The sequence below is a fragment of the Delphinus delphis genome, chromosome 8 (assembly GCF_949987515.2).
Source record: "Delphinus delphis chromosome 8, mDelDel1.2, whole genome shotgun sequence".
NCBI lineage: Eukaryota > Metazoa > Chordata > Mammalia > Artiodactyla > Delphinidae > Delphinus > Delphinus delphis.
In genome coordinates, this window is record NC_082690.1 from 70,172,389 (window position 1) to 70,192,346 (window position 19,958).

General features: G+C 47.9%; 1 protein-coding gene across 1 annotated transcript in view; it reads left to right on the plus strand.

Moving 5' to 3' along the window:
• INSC (INSC spindle orientation adaptor protein) overlaps window positions 1-19,958 on the plus strand; it is a 126,102-nt gene that overhangs the window by 91,607 nt on the left and 14,537 nt on the right. The window contains exons 8-9 of the mRNA XM_060017323.1: window positions 8,086-8,257; window positions 12,262-12,440. Coding sequence (XP_059873306.1) covers window positions 8,086-8,257; window positions 12,262-12,440 — 351 coding nt within the window. The remainder of the gene's footprint in view (window positions 1-8,085; window positions 8,258-12,261; window positions 12,441-19,958) is intronic.

Below are 19,958 nucleotides of genomic sequence, written 5' to 3' on the forward strand. Positions count from 1 at the left end.
ACACTTTTGCCCATTAAAAAAAAATGAGTTGTTTTTCTTATCAATCTATAAGCTTCAAAAATACATATTCTACATACAAACCCTTTGTCAGATACATGTATCGAGAGTACATATTCTCAGTCCGTGGTTTGCTTTTTCATTCTTTTAATGGTGTCTTCTGATGGATAGAAATTAACTTTGATAAAGTCCAATTTATTGATCTTTTCTTTTGTAGTTAGTGCTTCTTGTCTCCATTTAAGAAAGGTTTGTGTTCCCCCAAATCATGAAGAGAGTCTCCTATATTTTCTTCTAGGAGCTTTATTATTTTACTTTTCACATTTAGGTCAATGGTCTATTTCAAATTAAATTTTTTGGGTGTTCAGGATTCAGTGTTTTTCCATATGATATCCCATTGAGCCAGCACCATTTATCAAAAAGACCATCTTTTCACCACTGAATTAAAGGGGTGCTTTTGTTGTAGGTAAAGTGATGACGCAGGTATGAATCTGTTTCTGGCCTATTTTTCTGTTCAGTTAATCTTTCTTCCCATCCTTGTACCAACATGGCACTGGCTGAGTCCCTGCAGTCTATAATAAATTTTAATATTTGGTTGTATAGATCCTCCAATTTTGTTCTTGCTTAAGATTATCCTGGTAATTCTAAGTTCTTTACATTTCTATATATAATTTAAGATTTTGATTGGCATTTCTTTAAATCTGTAAATAAATTTTGGGATAATTGACTTCTTAAACAGTATAGGGTATTCCAGTCAATAAATGCAGCGTACCTGTCTAGTTATATAGACTGTATTTAATTTCAGCGATGTTTTAAATTTTTAGTGTCGACATCTTGCATATCTTTTTTAAGACTTATTTCTAGGTATGTTTTTATGCTAATGTAAGTGTTATTTAAAATTTTTAATTTTCTAATTGTTTTTAATACATAGAAAATACAATTTTGAATATTGTGTCTAATGATCTTGCTAAATTCACTTTTTTTTTTTTTTTTTTTTTGCCTTACGCGGGCCTCTCACTGTTGTGGCCTCTCCTGTTGCGGAGCACAGGCTCCGGACGCGCAGGCTCAGCGGCCATGGCTCACGGGCCCAGCTGCTCCGTGGCATGTGGGATCTTCCTGGACCGGGGCACGAACCCGTGTCCCCTGCATCGGCAGGTGGACTCTCAACCACTGCGCCACCAGGGAAGCCCCACTTATTAATTTTAATTTTAATGGTGTGTAGATTCTTTTGGATTTTATACAGGTTTGGATCATGTACACATGTACACAATCATGTGATCTATAAATTATGACAGTTTCTCTTTTGCAATCATTATACCTTTTTATTTCTTTCTGTTGTCTTGTTGCATTGGCTAGGGCCACTGTAAAATGTTAAGTAGGAGTGGCCATAAAGGCTACCTCTGTCTTGTTACTGATTTCAGGGGGAATGCTTTTGATATTTTATTCACTGTTACATTAAGTGGCTATTATCATTTTAAGGATTAGAATACTGAGGCTTAGAGAAGATGAGTAACTTGCTCATTTCACCAAGTCAGCAGGTAGCACAGTTAAGTTATGAACCCAGGTTTTTCTTACTCCTAGGCTTGTGCAACTTCCACTGTACCACAGCTACCTCTAGAAGAGAGGTGCTTAACCCAGGATCTCCATTAGAGTCACTTGAGGAGTCTTTAAAAATACTGATGCCAAGACTCCACCCAAGACCAATTACATCAGAATTTCTGGTGGTGAAGCCCAGGCATTAGTATTTTAAAACTTCCCCATGTGATTCTAATCATCTGAGAACCAGGCAAATAACCACTGGTCTAGAAGCCCATTGGCACAGTTCAGATCCCCAGCTGTGCCAGTAGCGCTTTGCTGAAAACTTGGCACTTTCACATCAGCAGATGCCTAGTGACCCTCACCCAAAGGGAAATGAACTTTTTCCTAGTGACCTTTTGACACCTTCTCACAAACTCCACTCCTTCCACTACCCAATGCCTCCAGAGCATCTTTTCGACAATCTGCTTTAAGGAAAATCACTTGCTTGACAGGGAAATTATTTTCCATTTATATTCTTAAGTGATTTAATTCTTGATTTCTTTCCACCTCAATAACTCACCTCACTGACTTTGCTGCCAAGCTGGTTATATAATCCTTTCCATCCATTGTTCCATTCCCTATTACATATTCATATTTGTTTTTGTCTATTTTGACATTTGGCTTTTAATCAAAGATTCTTGTTTGAAAAAGCAAAAGAAGTTGAGTGGGGTCTGGATGCGTTCATTTGGGAGGAAGATAGTGTTATCCTCCTGAAGGCCCGTTTCACCTTCTGTGGCTTTCTACTGGGCTCCCAGCTCTACCACCACTCCTTAGAACAAATACGTCATTTTATAAAGTGAGCCTTTAACCCCTTACATTGTTCACAGAATTTGTCCTGAACCTTGCCCTCATCAGATCCTGTTTCTGGCTCGTAGGTTCCTTTATTCCACCGAATGTTTTGCCCTGTCCCTTGGCCCACACTTGTCTTTGCTTCCCTGGGCACGACCCTGTTTCACTCTCTGACTGTGCCTGAATTTTCCCTTTGGCTGTACTCTGGGCAGACAGATCCATCCATGAGCAGGATTGCAACTGCTTTGTGGTTCCCACTTGTCTTCTATTTTTTCTTCAGGCTTTTGGTGTCCAAGTGGACAGAAAGGTGAAGGAGGAAATGTGGGGGGTCTTTAGCTCATGCTCCCCCACTGAGGCTGAGTTATCACTGCATTTGCATGAATCTGTTTATCTGTTACAACAATCAACTCCTCTGCCTTTCCCTAAAAAGTAAACATGCAAAAAGGAATTAGGAAGGAGCAGACCAGCACCACTGATATATGATGGGCCTTTGTATACTAGCCAGTGTCCCTTTGATATTCACATCAAAGCCACCACTGATGCTTTTCCAAAAACCGGCAGGAGGACATTGCTCATAAATTGGACGTGATGTTTACAGTACACTTGGATTCCTCAACTGCGTGGTTTCCACACTCCTTCTCCCACTGCCCAGTAAGACTCTCCGAGCCCACCCATTCCCTCTGTAGCAGACTCCTGTTGCATCGATCCTACGGCCCAGGTAGTGACCAGGCCAGACCATCCTCACCAACACGTGAGCACGCTCCCGTGAGGAAAGCTTGTCCTCTGCCCAGGCCCATTCCATGCTAGGTAAAAGCTAATTACCTCTAAGTGCTTCCAGCAGCAATTTCTTTAGGGATGTGAAAGTGCTTTGATTAGATTGTTCTCTTGGCATCATTAAGTTTATGACTGAGGATGGGAAGTGGGCGTTTGGGGATGGAGACTTTCCAGAAATGGGATCAGGGTTGGAGGAAGTGGGATCAGGGTTGGAGGAAGCTGGCTCAGGCTGGGCTGCTCCCAGGCCCTCACTGGAGCTGAGCTGAGCGGCCCTCACTGACCTGGCCCTCTCACCGGCTTCTCACCTACGTTGCCCCACCAAAGGCCCCACAGAGGAGCCACAGGGCCAGGAGCGGGGAGACCAGGATGGGAGTCCCGGCCCTGGCATTACCTTGCTTCGTGGCCTGGGCAGTCTCTTCCCCACCCTGTGCCTCTGTTTCCTCGTCATTCAGCCCACACTTCACAAGTTAACCACTGTGTGTCAGGCCTCAGCTGGGTACTAGAGACCAGAGAAGATTCAGTACAGGAGCTGCTCTGAGCAGCTCAGATCTAGTGCAGGGATGGGCATGTAAGCTGGGGAGGATGATCCAGCACGATAAGTGCTCTAGTTGTGGGCACAACAGAGCGGTGTGGCAGCTGGGAGAACAGAGACCCTCTGTCTGGGGGAGGAAGGTGCATGTTCACAGAGGAGGTGACTTCTCACCTGGGTCTGAGAGGGAGCGAGGAGGGAAGGCAGGGAAGGTGAGCAGTTCAGCCGGAAGTGAACTGGGCTTGAGATGCCTGTGAAATGCCCCAGAAAATTCGTTTTAGAACCGAACATCAAGAGACCCAGTAGCAGGCTGGAAATGTAGATGTGGATCTTGGGAAAGAAGGTCAGGGCTGGAGGGCTAGGGGGTCATCATAGTGAGTCATTGAGGCCACTTGGGTTTGGGTGTTATTGACTGAGGTGGTACAAAGTGGGCTGATGGCAAAACCTGTGGCTAAGAAACAGCGGGGCTTCCCTGGTGGCGCAGTGGTTGAGAGTCCGCCTGCCGATGCAGGGTACACGGGTTCGTGCCCCGGTCCGGGAAGATCCCGCATGCCGCGGAGTGGCTGAGCCCGTGAGCCATGGCCACTGAGCCTGCGCGTCCGGAGCCTGTGCTCCGCAACGGGAGAGGCCACACAGTGAGAGGCCCACGTACCGCAAAAAAAAAAAAAAAAAAAAAAAAGAAGCAGTTAGCTAGGAGGAGGTGAGCCCAAAAGTGGGTATTGCGTAGGCCCAGGAAGGAGAGAGGCCTAGATAGAGAGAGTTCTCAGCAGGGGGAGATGATTCAGAAAGGTCAAATAAGAGAGGAATGGACAGGCTGGGTTTTGTACCAGTCAAGTTCCCCAATCCTTTTAAGCATATGATCTCTCCCTCCATCCCCCACCTTTGGTTTCTCTATGTGTCTGTCTTTCTGTCTCTTATTTTATTCCTGATTCATCTCTGTATCAGTCTGCCTAGTTTAGCATCTCTCACCATAAGGGGCTCAGTTACTGTTTGTTGAACATTAGAGATGCATGGGTGGTACTTTTTCTCTCTGTTCCCTTCTCAGGAATTGTAATTATTAATCTTATTGTTCCTGGTCAGGTATTAAAAGAGGAGTCACTGACCTTTTAGAAGTTCTAGTTCTGGGCTGCATGACCCAAAGTCGTCCAAGCAAGCGGGTAAACTTGTGGGCCCCAACCTACAGGGCTGAGGTTCTCCATGGGGTCTCAGGCCCAGAGGAGCCTGCAGAAAGGAGCCCTGGAGAGAAGCCCAGTCGGGAGACCTCAGCTGGGGCAGGCAAAGTGAGGCGAGCTAGGATTCAGGGCCCCAAGTCTAGGAGAGATGACTGCAACCGCCAGGGGGGGATAAGGTGGCGTGATGGTACCACCATGTGGCAAGCACTGTACCTGCATTCTCTTAGTTAACAATTGCAGATTGCAGCAGCCTCTGGGGTTGGTAGTTTTCTTCCCATTATATATAAAGGCTCAAAGTAGGTACCAAAAATTGTCTGGCTAGTAAGATATGGCAGCAGGATTCAGACCCAGGTAGGTGTGACTCCAGAGCCTGTGCATATTCTGACACTGCAGGCATTGGTTCAGGCACTGGGAGGCCCAGAGCCCTGTGGTGGAGGGTCCCTCAGGGGCTTCTGCTTGATAATCTGGACTGGGTTGGAGTTGCTGAGACGGTGATGGATACGGAGATCAATCTGGGCTGGTGGCAGCTTGCTAGCAGGAGGCCAAGTGGCCGGTCAGTGACATCAGAGCCAGAGGCCTGGACAGTTGGTCCACATGACAATCCAGAGTCACTTTCCTGGGGTCCATGTTCCCAAGCTGGCTGTTCTCCAAAGCTGCCCCTTCCTATAGTGGGCTTTGCTTACGATATCCCCTCCACCTGCAATGCCACTTCTTTACCTTCACTCGTCTAAAGTGTGTCCTCACTTAGGACACACCTAGGTCCCATTTTCTCTCTTGCATTTTTTCCCCTTTATTGAAAGCCTACTATGTGCAAGCCCTGGAGAAGTCACGGGTGCATAAGCTGTGGTCCCCAGGCTTGCAGAGCTTCCAGGAAGATGTCAGAGACAGCCAGACAGAAAAGGAAGTGGAGAATCACATCCCAGGGTGCTTCTCCAAATTGCTGGTGTATAAAGTCTGCTTCAGACCTTGTTAAAAAGCGGATTCCAGGCCTCGCCAGAGAGCCTGGTTGAATAGGTCTGGGTGAGGCCCAGGAATGTGTTTTGAAGAAACTCTTAGTGAATTTGGTGTCATCCACAGATGCCACTTGGAGAAACATGGCCATCCAGTGCGATAAATTCTGTTATGACAGTAGATGTGCCTGGACATGAGCTCCGAGGAGGGCCACCCTCCCCGAGCTGGGGTGTGGGCAGTAAGTCAGAGTGGCTTCCGGGAGGTCTCCCACGGAGCATCCTCACCAGAAGTCACATTGTCCAATAGTCACTTGAGGACGGGTCACTTGTCCCTGCCCCACTGCTCCAGCGCAAAGCCTGGCACTCAGCCTGTGCCCAGGAAGATTGTGCTCAGTGAGTTTGCTGAGTGGCAGTCTGGGCTGGGAAGCATGCCTAGTGTGCAGGGCCTGAGGGGCACAGACCCTCCGGGACCATCCACCTCTTGGCCTCTCTGGTGCATTCAGATTGGCCCATCTCCCAGCAGACGTTGGGGATGAGGTTTGGGTCTGACCACCGTTCCCAACTGGGTCTGAGATGCAACTCCGTCTGCATCCAAGATGAGATTAGGGAATAGGATTGGCTGAGACATTCCCCCACTAGAGACCCTGTTGCTCCCTAGCTACTGCCTTGGATGGTGCTGGAAGGAGGAAGGGGACGAACCGGATAAGCCTCAGAGGGGTCTTAGGTTGGCAGTAAGAGGGGTGCTCCCTGTTTCTAGGCCCCATGTCCTTCCCTGGGCCCAGGTGAGGCCTGTTAGTCAAACACCTGGCACGAGCCCAGTCCTGCAGGGACTGCTGCTTCCTGTTTGCTCTTTTATTAAGCACATCCAGGTGAGTTTTATTGCGGACAGTTCCCCGGACTCCTGTTTCCACATTTGTCTCTTTTGAGTCTGAGATTGCCAAACGCTTTCACAATTAATGGGCCTAAGACTCCCAAGAGCATTTAAGGGAGGCCCAGAACATGGTGGGGGTAATTAGTCAAACAAAATGCAGCCTCTGGAGAGCAGCCGAAGCTGAGTGGCAGGAAGTAAGGGAGCAGGGACAGGAGGCCGGCCCTCGGCAGGTGTAGGGCAGCAGCGCAGGCCCCTCCCCACCTCACCTCACCCCAGCTCTTTCCCTGCCTCGCCCCTCCCCACGCCAACTCCTCACAAGGGAAGGTCTCCTTGGCCCTTGGTGGCAGGGTCCCCAGGCAGGCGGGTGTCCTGGGGCGTCGGAGGGCTGTAGGGGCACTGCTGAGCTAACCTTAGCAAGTTACTGCCTTTTCTCTAAACAAATCTCACCTGCTCACCTTTGCTGGAGGCTGGGGTCTGAGTTCAGGTGTCACGTCTTAGAAGGCAGTGTGATGCCTCTTCAAAACCATGGGCTTTGAGGCTAGACCACTGTGGTTCAAATCCCAGACCAACTGCTTTTAAAGTCTGCCATCTTGTGTAAGTCAATGAACCTTTCTGTGTCTCAGTTTCTTCATCTGTAAATTGAAGATAATAACAACACTGACCTCAGAAGCTTATTAAAAGGATGAATGGTATAATAACACATACGCTGTATACAACAGCACTGCCTTCAGAAGGCTGTTATGAGGACTAATGGTGTAGTAACACATGCACAGTGTAGCTGGCCTATAGCAAGCACTCAGTAAGCAGGAGTTACTAGGCCAAGAGCAGGTCCGACTGGAGCAGAACTGGAAGCTGCAGTCTTTATCTGGCATTCAGGTTCCACTCTGCCCAGGTCTGTTTCTCTCTGGTGGGGCAGAGAGAACAAGGCCTCCAGGGGAGCAGCCCTCTCTCTACGGGGGGAAGGTGGTGGAGGACAAGATGCGGGAGGAAAGATGCTGATGAGCTCAGCCTGCTGCCGACCCAAGGAAGGGAGGAGGGCGCCAACATTGTTAAGCATCACTTCTGGATCCAGCATCACCTGCTTCATCTCTTTAACTCCTCACACCTTGTTGGTGGATGAGAAAACAATCTCAAAGAGGCTGAGTGACCAAGCGAGAGGGAGCTAGGATGTGAACTCAGGGATGTGAGATTTCTAAGAGATTGTTCTTTCTACTACAATTCACTCTGGTGGATGCCCTGGCCTAGCCCCTGGACGCCCGCTGATGTCCACTGTCTAAGATGCTGTGGGAAGTCAATGATCTCTTTGGAGCCAAAGGATAAGCCCCCAGAGTCACTGGGGTCCAGGCTGGGCTGTGAGTCTCTCTCATTATTATCTTGAGCGTGTGCTCTCCCAGGATGCACAGGGCTGTGCCCTCTCTCCATCGGCAGGTGGATGGCGTTCTGTGCTTGGCCGACATCCTGACTGACGACAGCCACTCAGAAGCCACGCGGGCTGAGGCTGCGGCTGTGGTCGCCCAAGTCACCTCCCCACACCTGCCCTTCACCCAGCACCTCAGCAGCTTCCTGGAGAGCATGGAGGAGATCGTGACAGCTCTCGTTAGTGAGTCATCCGGGGCTGGAGGGTACTGTTGGGTAAGGAGGGCCTTGTTACAGTTGTCTTTAGGAAGGACAGGAAGGTCTCCCTGTCCACCCACCCCTCACCGCACCCACATATCTCCTGCACAGAGATCACACTAGCTGAAATCCCACCATGGAAGTATCAGAGTCAGGCCTTAGAGAGCTCTGCTGTCAAGTCTTCTATTAAAATGTTTGCAGCCCTCCAAGAAGCTCCTTGAATTGAGTTCAGATTGAGATTAATTGGCCTTTCAAATAGGAGAACAGGACAAGCCCCAGGGAAGAGTGGGGCCTCAAATGTTGAGGTTCAGATCCTTATCCAGAGAGATTCTGATGGGCTTTGTTCCTGAAATCTCAGTCTATGGTACCCGGTACCCAGCGAATGTGGCAGCAATGACTGGGGGCAAGCAGCTTCTCAGAGAGCAGCTGTTCCCCACCACCTGCTGCTTTCAGTCCCACCACTGGCCTCATTTCCTGGGGCCCTGAGAACTTTGACTCTTTTAGCGTCCCCTGTTCAGACCTGTGTGCTCCTGGCAGGAGAATCAGAGCCCCACATCTAGAATGCAATCTTCCTGCAAACACGCAGGAGCTAGGAGGACTCACCTGGATGACAGTCCTCAGGAAACTTGTTTTGCAAACTACATCCTTTCTTTGATAAGTTCTGGTAATGCTCTGGGTTTCTACTTCGATCCCTTTCTCTGTCACTTTTCTCTCTATCTTTATCTCATTGAAACTGAATGAAAATTGATCTCATCAGAAAATTTAGGGTTCGTGCTCGGAGTTACCAAAGCAGGGTTGGCAATATCTGGAATAGCACAAATTTAGGAGCAGCACAGAACAGTGAACTTGGAGTCAGAACACTTGGACTTGGATTTCTGTCTTTGATAAATCCAGCCAACAGAAAGCTCTTGACTGGCAGCCCTGTGCAGGCTGTGCGAGATTTTGCCCTGTCACATTGCAGAGCTCACTTTACAATTTTCCTATTATATGAAACAAGGGGTCAGGACCTGTTTCTCTCAAGGTTCCTCCTAGCTCTAGAATTTTCAGATCTGCAAGTACTTTGCACGCAGGAAGCATCAGTTAAGTTGATTTTTCATGGCTGACTCTAGTTACTGTGGTCGTGGCAATCCACAGGCCAGGCTGGGAGAAATCAACTTGTCAACATCTACATTGATTCAAATTTGAGAAAATGCAGAAGCCAATTGTTCAAAGTCTTGGCTGGAGGGAACGCAAGAGGCCATCAAGTTTAATGCCCACCCTATAAGAGAAGAAACCTAGGCCCAGAGGGGTTGAGGAACTTTCTCAAGGCCACATAACAGTGTTAGGATTCACTTACGCCAGCGGTGTGGTACTCGGTCATATGCCAGAGCTAGGCAGGAAACATAAATGAGGTGAAGAGGCCAGATGGAAGAAGAAAATAAGGAGATTTGAGTCCTGTATTGAAATTTAAAGCACGTGCAGTGACTAAAGAGGGGCAATCACTGATAAATTCCAGTTCATTGTTGCCATGTAGGAAAGGCCAATTTAAAAAAAAGACAAAAATCCTAAGTTTCATGGAAAACCTCCCCGTTTATAAATGATAGCAAATACTAAATCAAAACATATATATTCCAAACAACCTTTCATTATTGCCATATGTCCATTTTACTTTGCCCTGGCTGGATTTCTCCCTGGAGAAGAGGAGTCTCCCTATTTATTTCACCCTAATGAAGATGCGTGGTGGAGTCTTTTCTGAGACTCAGCAGATGGGATTTATCTTCTGGGCAGGTAGCCAGGGCTCTGTTCTTTGGTGGGAAATAGTCCTCCAATTTCTTGCCATTCCCTGGAAACATTTATAAATGAGTCACTGGAATCCTCAATTTAATCTTCCTAACACATCCCAGGTGATTCAGCCTGCAGTTCAAATAAATGTGCATTAAAATTAAAAGGCACTTAGGTGGTTGTGTTAATAATTGCTGCGTTGGCAGCAATGGTGACTCATAAGAATGAGGGTGGGTGTTCGGACCTAGAAGAAATCTTGCAACAAATTGGGCTGTGAGTTGTATGGTCCTACCTCAAACCCTGGACGTAGGGAGATGGCGTGGAAGGGCTGACCCTAGTGGTTCCCCCCAAATCAGAGGATAAAGCAGTCATTGGAAAGGGGAGATCAGAGTTCCTAATTCCTTGGCTAATGTGCTGCCCCAGCCCAGGGTGGCTAGATCAAGATGCTAAGTATTTTAATAGTCATACCTGGGCTGTGGGGAGCAGCATTGCCCAGAAGCAGGCATTGCCCTCCTGATAGAAATGAAACTAGATCTACAGAAGCATCACTGGGAATGAGGCAAAGAGGCCTAGAGACAAGAGGCAGCCTGGAATGTAGAAAGAGTGGGGACTTTGGGGTCAAGCAGTTTGATTCCAGCCCCCTCCCTCCCAAATTACCATCGTTCCTCAGTTCCACAATTTTGGGAAAATCATTTAACATTTGAATTCTCTGTTCCTTCATCAATAAAACTGTGATAAAAAATTGGGTTGTCGTGAGGATGGAATGAGTTAGTGAGGTCAAGAATGTACAGCTTCTGCTTCTGCTACTACCAGCTTCTCTGAGTCTCAGCTTCTGCATCTAAATGAAGGTGACCACTTTCTGCTCTAAGCGTGCTCAGAAATTAATGGCACTGTGTAAGACACACTACAGGGGTTCAACTAATGCTATTTTCTGTCCCTATAAAGGCAGGAACCAGAAACTGCATGCACTGGAAGGTGCCAAGAGCTGCCAGGTTTAATGCCAGAACCTAGAAGTAGACTCTTTGGAAGCAAGAACTAGAGATCAGGATAGAACACAGCTCAACTCTGCCCCTAAAGCTTTCTTTCTCTCTTGTGGCTGTTTTCTTGGAGTATGGCTTCTCTTCCTGTATTTTCATAGAGGTGCTGTCAGTAGGAGGGACCTGGACCCAGGAAGCACCTTGATTAGCGGTCAAGTTGGAGCTGAGGGTCAGAAGTCAGGTCCATTGGGTTGGGTGGGCAGCACCATGGATCCTTTTATGCCTCCTCCAAGGCAGGAGTCCATTCTAGGTCATGTGGAGCCCATGGGGGAATGTATTAGGTGGGGAAGGGATGCAGGGTTTGAGGGTGGTCCTCTCCTCCTTAAAGACCCTCAGTACAGTTACAGATGGTAAGTGGGGGGATACGGTTAGGATTGGGTTATGGCCACGAGGATCAGAGAGAAAGAGCCTGACATTCAGAGGCTTGGTGTAGGACTCTTCTGCAGCCAGGTGACCCTGTTCCTGGGACCAAAAGGAAATCCTGAAACTTTGCTGATGGCAGCTGGAGAGGTAGTGTTTTTATGTTTTAACTTCAGCCTCTTCAAGGCAAATTCAGCAGGTCTAGTGTACGCTGCTGGAGACACACACATAGACTAGGAGCTCTTTCCTGACCAGGGCCTTTGTACATTCTGTTCCTTTGGCTTGCAGCATGCTGTTCCTCACAATATTCTCATGACTGCTTCATTTTTTTCCCCTCAGGTCTCAGCAGTAAAGTCACTTTCTTAGGGAGACCTTCCTTACGCACCCAACGGGCCTCTAGTTATTCTCCGTCTTAGCACTTGTTTATTTCCTCCTTCACATTTATCAGTTTGCAGTTATTTATATTAGCTTTTTAAAAATTCATTTTGTCTTGCCCGCTAGTAGGACGTAAGCTTAACAGGAGCAAAGACCTGACCTTTTGTTTTGTTCGCCAGCCCATCCCAAAACACCAGGGTGCCGGGTACATAGTGTTCACTCAGTAAATACCTGTTGGATGGAGTGATTAGGAAGCACACAAAAGGTTTCAAATGCCACCCCTGCTACATATGTAGGAAGATACATCTGCCTCTCCAGTAACTACTTTCTTCATCTGTAAAATGGGAATTATAACACCTGCCCACATTTTCTCCCAGAGCTATTGTGGAAACCAAATGAGGTAACTGATATGAAAGCGCTCGGCAGTGAAGCTGTTTTCTTTCTCTTCACCATCCAGAACTGTGCCAAGAGGCCTCGTCTGGGGAAGTCTTCCTGCTGGCCTCTGCGGCCCTTGCCAACATCACCTTCTTTGACACGATGGCCTGTGAGATGCTCCTGCAGCTGAAGGCCATCCGCGTCCTCCTGGAGGCCTGCAGCGACAAGCAGAGAGTAGACACGCCTTACACCCGGGACCAGGTGAGCAGCTCATGGGGAACCAGGCCCAGAACCTGTAAGCGTGAAGTCAGAGGGCAGGAGGCCAGGGCTTAGGTTCTGGGGGGCAGCATGGCTGCAGCTCACTGTCGGTCCTGTTAGTAGCAATCTGGGGGAAGGTAAAGGAATATGTTTTCGACATACCTTGTTGCCCTTGGAGCACCTCCACAAGCCCATTCCCACCCTCTTCTCCCATCCCAACCACTAGAGAGACTTCCTCCATCTCCATCCAGACCTGTCCATCCTAAGACGCAGAGAGGTACCACGGGAAGATCCCTGGACCTCCTCCAAAGGTCTGTATCCAGCCGCGTGGGCACCTGCCTGTCTGACATTATACCTGCAGCGAGTTTCTTCCTTTCTCTGCCTCTGTGAAACAGGGTCTTGGAGCAGAGCCTTGCTTCTGGGCCTCAACCCCTATATCAGTCTCAGTTGTTTTTTTTTTCTGTATATTTGAGCTCCATGTAAAGTCTTGTTTGGGGAAAAAGGATTTTACTACTAAATGTGTTTGAAAACATTGAATGAGGGGGTTTTCAATGGCCTTTGAGCTCTGAGGTTATGGAATTCCATCCTGTCCCACCTCTGCTGTACTCAACCTCCCATTTCTCTTCTAGAAGTGGGGGCAGTGGATTGGTGGGTTTTAGTTCTCTGTAAATTCAACCAGGTGCCTGAACTCTGTGTTAGATGATCCTCCAGCCTCCAACCCAGCTCATCCCTGTCTGGAACCCAGCTCCCCAGCTCCACCTTTCGTCCAGCCTCATCGTCCAGTCAAAGCTGCCCCAGCTTCACGTGCCAGCTCCTACCCCAGCAACTCTGGGAAAGCCTTCCCAGACGGCCCCAGCTCCCCGGGATCATCCTTTTCTTGGAGGCCACACCTCACAATGCAGTGTTGACTTTTCCAATGATATTTCTTCCTTCCCAGTTATTTCATGTTTATCCCCCTGAGGGCATGGTCTGTGTTCTATACTTCCCCAGGATTTCTTCAGCCTCTAGCCCAGAGCTGGCACCCTTGGCGAAATTCTATAAATGCTTGTTTAGGACGTGAAAGGGAAGAAGTAGGGTGGCACTCCATCAGTTCTTTCTTGTCTTTAGAATCACCTGTGGAAAGGCAGCCAACCATAGAAACTCCCATTCAGAGAGAATTTCTAGTATATAAGCATTTGCATAGGAGGGTTCTACTAATATCGTGAGGCTGATAATATCTGCTGCATTTTACAGATAAGAGTATTGAGGTTCAAGAGAGTATCCCCCAAATCATCTGGTTGACAAGTAGCTAGCCAGCACTGAGTCCTGGCCTGACATAGACCTGGGTCTTTGACTCTTACCTGCTGCCATCTCTGAAAATGAAGAGGGGGTAGTGGAGCTATGGAGTCAGAGAGACTGAATGTCAACCTTGTCTGGGGCCATTTATTAATTGGGTGACTTTGGGAAGTCACAGCCTCCTGGGTGTTGGTTTTATCATCTACCTTGCAGTGTCCTTGTGAGGGCGAGTGAGATAATACACGTAAAGGACCTGATACAATGCTTTGTCCCTGCTAAGTCCTCAGTAAGTGACGACTATCGTTATCTTTCAAACTTGATGTTGCAAGGAAGAGCACAGATAGCGAATTATCCAAAATCTTCAGTTTGGTCTTCCAAGCCTTGCTTGATGGAGTTCCAGACTTCCTTTCCTGTTCAATCTCTCACTTCTTAGTTGGACAAGCCCCATAAAGACAAGGTATGGAGTACAAAGAGATCAGGAGTGGTGGCTCACTGGGCTGGCTGTTGGCTGCTTGACACCTGGCGGGGGCTGGCCCTTTGCAGTCACTGTCCTTGGCTGTGGGGCATGGGACTGGAGGGCTCACTCTGCAGGATCTGCCTTATTCCCCCTCTTCTCTTCTTCAGCTAGACGCCTCCAGTTGCTGGGTCTCTCACCTACCTGACACGATTTTAGGTCCCTTTCCTTTCAAGTACCTCTCCTGTAGCCAACTCCGGTCATTTCATACAAAATCCAGTAGTGAGGCAGTAAGAACAGGGGTTAGGGGATCAGATGACATGCGGTTAAAGCTTCTCTACTACGTGATCATGTAACTCTGGGCAATTCACTCCGAGCCTCACCTTTCTCATCTGTGAGAAATAATTGAATAATACATACTTCACAGAGATAAAATAAGAATTGAATAAACTAATACAAACTTTTGGTACAGTTCCTGGAACACAGAAACTATGAAATAAATGGAAGCCACTGTCTGTTATTATTATTGGCCTTTGAATGTGTGGTACTCAGCCCTGAATGGGGAACCTTCAGAGGGGAGTGTCCTTATCTGTAAAGTGGGATGGTCTCCTCCAGCTTAGACATCCCATGGCTCTATATGTACAGACCCTTTTTCATCCTGAGGAGTGACTGGCCCCCTCTTGGAACCTCACTGATTCCTAGGAAGGAGGGGCTCAGGGTGGGGAGAGAATGGAGAATGTAGTCAAGCTCTATGCAAATGGAGTCAGGCGTTTTCCTGCCACACTCTCCCACTGCCCTGTCTCTGTCATCCCCCTATCTCCGCCCCCGCCCCCCGCCCTTCCCACCACCCCACCGCTGAGCCAGGCTCTTCTCCTCTGTCCTCAGGATGGCCTCACCTTCAGCCCTGACTCAGAGCAACCACTTAGCTAGTGAGAGAAGACCCATTAAAGAAACAAATGGCTCTTTCCTTTGGCAGAGGGAGGATTAAGGTGATCAGAGGGCTCCCAGTAATGAAGACAAAGAAGATGAATTAGACTCTGAAGTGCTTACCGCCTCCTGAAACACTTAGGAGATTAAATGCCCCTGAGGCTTCCGGTAATGCATCTGCCAATGACGCCAGTGCTGTGCAGAGCCTCTGGGTCTTGGATCTATATTTGTCCGCCTCCCTTTGAACATCTCAGCGAGAACCCCTCTATCAACCCAGCAAACTGAGTCTACTTAATCTGTCCAACAAATTAAGCAGAGGGGCTCTTCCACGCCCCTCTGCTCATCTAGGGGAGCTGGATGTGGTCAGGCATCCAGAAGCACTTCCTGCCTAACAAGCCCTTTGTGGCCTGTGTTTTCATCCCCAGGAGGTATTTTCTAGGGGTCATGCTGCCCAGGGCATCCAGCTACAGGCGTGATAATAGAGTGGGGGGAAAGGGCTGGCTCATCTCTGCCCTGTCTGTCGAGTTGTGACAACCTAGGGTGAAAGGGATGCGGTTATCCTGTCTAAGCCACAGCAGAGACTTTCACTGAACATGACTTTATGGCCTTTAGAAATTAATTGCTTTCACAGAGGTGAACGGTGCTGGTATATTCACTTCCCATGAAGACACATGGTCTGCTTGGCATTTCAGAATGTCCAGATTTTGTAGCATTTCTGAGCCCTCGCTGTGAATACCATTATCAGGAGTCCATTTATCAGAAATGTCAGTTACCAGGGATTGCAATTTTGACTTACATTGCAAAAGCCCTCTATAGTTTATACAGCCCTATCACATACATATATGACATGGTAGAAACAGTACAGGCTTTGGGTTCAGGCAGACCTAAGTTCAAATCCTGACTCCATTTCCTAGCTGTGTGACCTTAGACAAATTGCTTAACCTCTCTGAGCCACAATTCCCTCATCTGTGAAATAGGGATACTAATATTTTCTCCCTCCTTGTGTCATTATGATGATTAGATGGCATAATGCTCGTAAAGTAGTTAGAACCAAAGAGATACTCAGTAATGAACAGGCCAGGGGTCTCTGATAGAACCAGAGATTGGGATGGGTCCAGACAGAGACTGTCAGGAATCTGATTGGGACAGGAAGGTAGGGTCAGCAAATGTGGTTAATGTGGTGGTGAGTGTAATGTGGCATGAGTCAATGCACGGTGTGTGTTGTTTCAATCTGTGTGTCAGTTTCTGCAGGTTGTACTGTGTATGTGTGCATGCGTGTGTGTGTGTGTGTGTGTGTGTGAGAAAGAGAGAGAGAGAGAGAGAGAGAGAGAGAGAGAGAGAGAGACTATAAGCCACTTAAAGCAGTGGAGTTCATTTGCATATGACTATATATGCATATCTACCGATCCAGAGAGGCTTGGAGGAACCCAGGATCACAACACCCAGTCCTGATTTGCCCCAGGAACCTCTCCCTATAAAGCCAAGGGAAAACTAAGCCCAGAGAACATGGTCTGGTGTTTACATGCTCTCTAATACTGTGAGACTGACACCTCAAACTCGATGCAATTCCCAGGGAGAGAGTTTTGGTTTAGTTTACCAACGGCTTGGGACCTACATCTAAGGCATTTTTATGGCCTTAGTGGCTCTCTCTCCTAAACCCAGAGCTCAGCCCTCCAGTCTCGCGCCTTTGGTAGTGAGGAGGGAAAGCCAGGCCTGTGAGAAGACCAGGGACCAGAGAGGGTGGGAGCAGGGTCTGTCTCGGGGCCTAGGCAGGTGCCCTCCTGGTTTCCACACTTGTCCAGCCCTCTCAGCTCCTGTGGCCCTGATCACACCTATCAGAGGGAGGGAGTGGGCTGGGCCTTCTCCCAGACCCCCTTGCCTCGCTGGCCTTGAGGGAGAAAGTGTGTTCAAGGAGACCACACCCTCCCTCTCTCCGAGCCCTTCATCCTTCAGACCACTGCTCTTGTCTTGATTCTTCCTGCTCTTTGATGGAGGAAGTGGTGTGGAGGAAAGAGGGCAGGACAGAGAAGCAGTGGGACTTCCTCTGCTGTCTGGTCTCAGAGCTGCAGTTGACATGGTTGCCAGAGCTTTAGAGAGTTAACACAGTGAGAGTAGAAATCTCAATATTCCATCAGTAGTTAAAGAGTAATTCTAATTTCAGTTCTATGAACTCTTGGCCTTTTTGTCCTAATTACTGCACAGCATAAAAGCAATCGTAACTTTCCATTAAATATATGTCAGGTTTCCTGCATTGTAAGCTCTATCAGATCAGAGCACCCGTCTCTATTTGGGTATCCTGGGTATTCCTCACTTGCCTTTTAAGTGGTATGGTCCTCAGTATTAGTTTATGACAGAGCAAAGGAAAGGCACAGAGGTAGAGTCCAGGTGTGATCAGGGCTGACTGCTGAGCCATTGTTACAGATGTGAGATGAGCCTGAGATTGGTATGTGGACAAGTGTTCCCGGAACAAGCACAGAGTAAACCTTTTCCTCCGCATGTCTGCTATCGTCAAAGGCTTTGCCATCCTCCCTCTTACCACATGGGGGCATTTCTTCTTGAATCAGTGACATGGGATTGCCCCTGTTACTCTGGTTCAATTTGCTATTTGCCTCAATGTTCCTAAGGTCTCCGGGAGACCAGAGGAAAAACGATTTTAAAATGCCACAGAAAGTAATGAGCACAAAGTTTGTTGGGTTCTCTGCTGGGAAGGGCTTCTCCTGTTCTGGTACCTTGCCTCCCTTTGGGAGGGATCTCACATCAGCCTCACATCTTGGCAACACTGGGTGTTGTACCGGATGGTACTTGATACAATCTTTCAAGGCCTGGGTCCTTTCAGACTCTGTTCCCCGGGGCCAAATAGTATTCATTTTATTTAACAAATGATCTTGGTGCTTGACAAAACATTGTCCCTTAATACTTATCACAGTCTTATTATCTTATTTTTATCTTTTGTAGTAGGCCAAATAATGCCCCCTCCCCAAACCTGTGAGTAGGCTACCTTACATGGTGAAAGGGATATTTTCAGGTATGATTAAGGGTCTTGGTATAGGAACATTATCCTGGATTATCCATGTGGGCCCAGTGTAGCCACTGGGATTCTTATAAGAGGAAGGCAGAAGGGTCAGAGTCAGAGAGAATAAGATGTGACTGAGGAAGCAGAGGTCAGAGCAATGGGGTGCTGGGAGCCAAGCAGTGTGAGTAGCTTCTAGAAACTGGGAAAGGTAAGGACATAGATTCTCCCCTAAACCCACCAGGAGGAATGCAGCTCCGTCAACACCTTGATTTTAGCTCCATAAGACCCAATTAGGACTTCTGACCCCCAGAATTGCAAGATAAAATTGTGTTGTTTTAAGCCACTAAGTTTGTGGTAATTTATTTTAGCAGCAATAGAAAACGAATATACCTCATTAACCAAGGCACAGAAAGGTTAAGTAACATGGTCAAGATCAGATGGAAAGTAATGACAGAGCCAAGATTTGGAACAGGTTGGTCCATGCACGTAGCCACTATGCTATACTACCTCTTACCTAGAACCTCTCTTGAGGCTGATACCTTCTGATTCCCCTAATAACTACAGAGGGATCAGTAGCCGCTCACTCAGGAGGAATAGGACTTAATTAAAAACCATCAGACAGGAATGACTTAGCCTGGGCCAGGGGAAAACTGTTTGTCTGGCTCCTGTACTCTCTCCACTGACAGCATTGCTATCTTGTAGCCAACAAGGTAAACCAGTTGTCCCTAAAATTTCATCCCTGGACTTGACTGTGAAGAGAAACATTGTTGATCTGCCTTCCTGTCTATACCAGGGCACATACAAGGATGTTTCAAAGGGGGGACTCAAAGCAGGGCATAATTGGCATTTATTCAAATTGTGCTTAATTGAATACTTCATCTGCACCTCAGAAAACCACATGGGGTACAGGTTCTGTAAAGAGGAAGTAATTTTCATTAACAGGATCTAAATTAGTCTGACACAAAGACCTACCTGTGCCTGTGACACAGCTAATAATTGCAGTGTAATGAACCTGATGCTGCAGACAAAGGTTTCCTTTTCCTTTTTTTTTTTTTCCGGTACGCGGGCCTCTCACTGTTGTGGCCTCTCCCGTTGCGGAGCGCAGGCTCCGGACGCGCAGGCTCAGCGGCCAGCTCAGCTTGGCTCACGGGCCGAGCTGCTCCGCGGCATGTGGGATCTTCCCGGACTGGGGCACGAACCTGTGTCCCCTGCATTGGCAGGCGGACTCTCAACCACTGCGCCACCAGGGAAGCCCTCCTTTTCCTTTTTTATGTTGCCTTTCTTTTCCTTCTTTCCTTCCTCCCTCCCTCCCTACCTTCCTTCTCTTTTGGTTCTGTATGTCAAGCAATCATCTTTATTCAGTGGCCAGGCTGATGATGGTTGGAGTGGAGCTGTCCCTTAGTGGTGAGAACAGAGCCTGTGCCCCCTGCTACTGCTCACAGCCCAGAGAAGGCCAAGTGAACTGCAGTTTGGTACAGGCTTGGCCTTGTGTCTCCTTCCTCATAAGACTGCACACTTTATGCCTCTTGGGAACCTTCTATTTTTTATTTTTTAAACAAAATGCTATTGAATATTTGATGCTTTTTCTTTTTTTAAATAAATTTATTTATTTTTGGCTGCATTGAGTCTTTGCTGCTGTGTGCAGGCTTTCTCTAGTTGTGTCGAGCAGGGGCTACTCTTCGTTGCGGTGCTCAGGCTTCTCAATGCGGTAGCCTCTCGTTGCGGAGCACGGGCTCTGTAGGCATGCAGGCTTCAATAGCTGTGGCACATGGGCTCAGTAGTTGTGGCTCGCCGGCTCTAGAGCACAGGCTCAGTAGTTGTGGTGCACGGGCTTAGTTGCTCCGCGGCACGT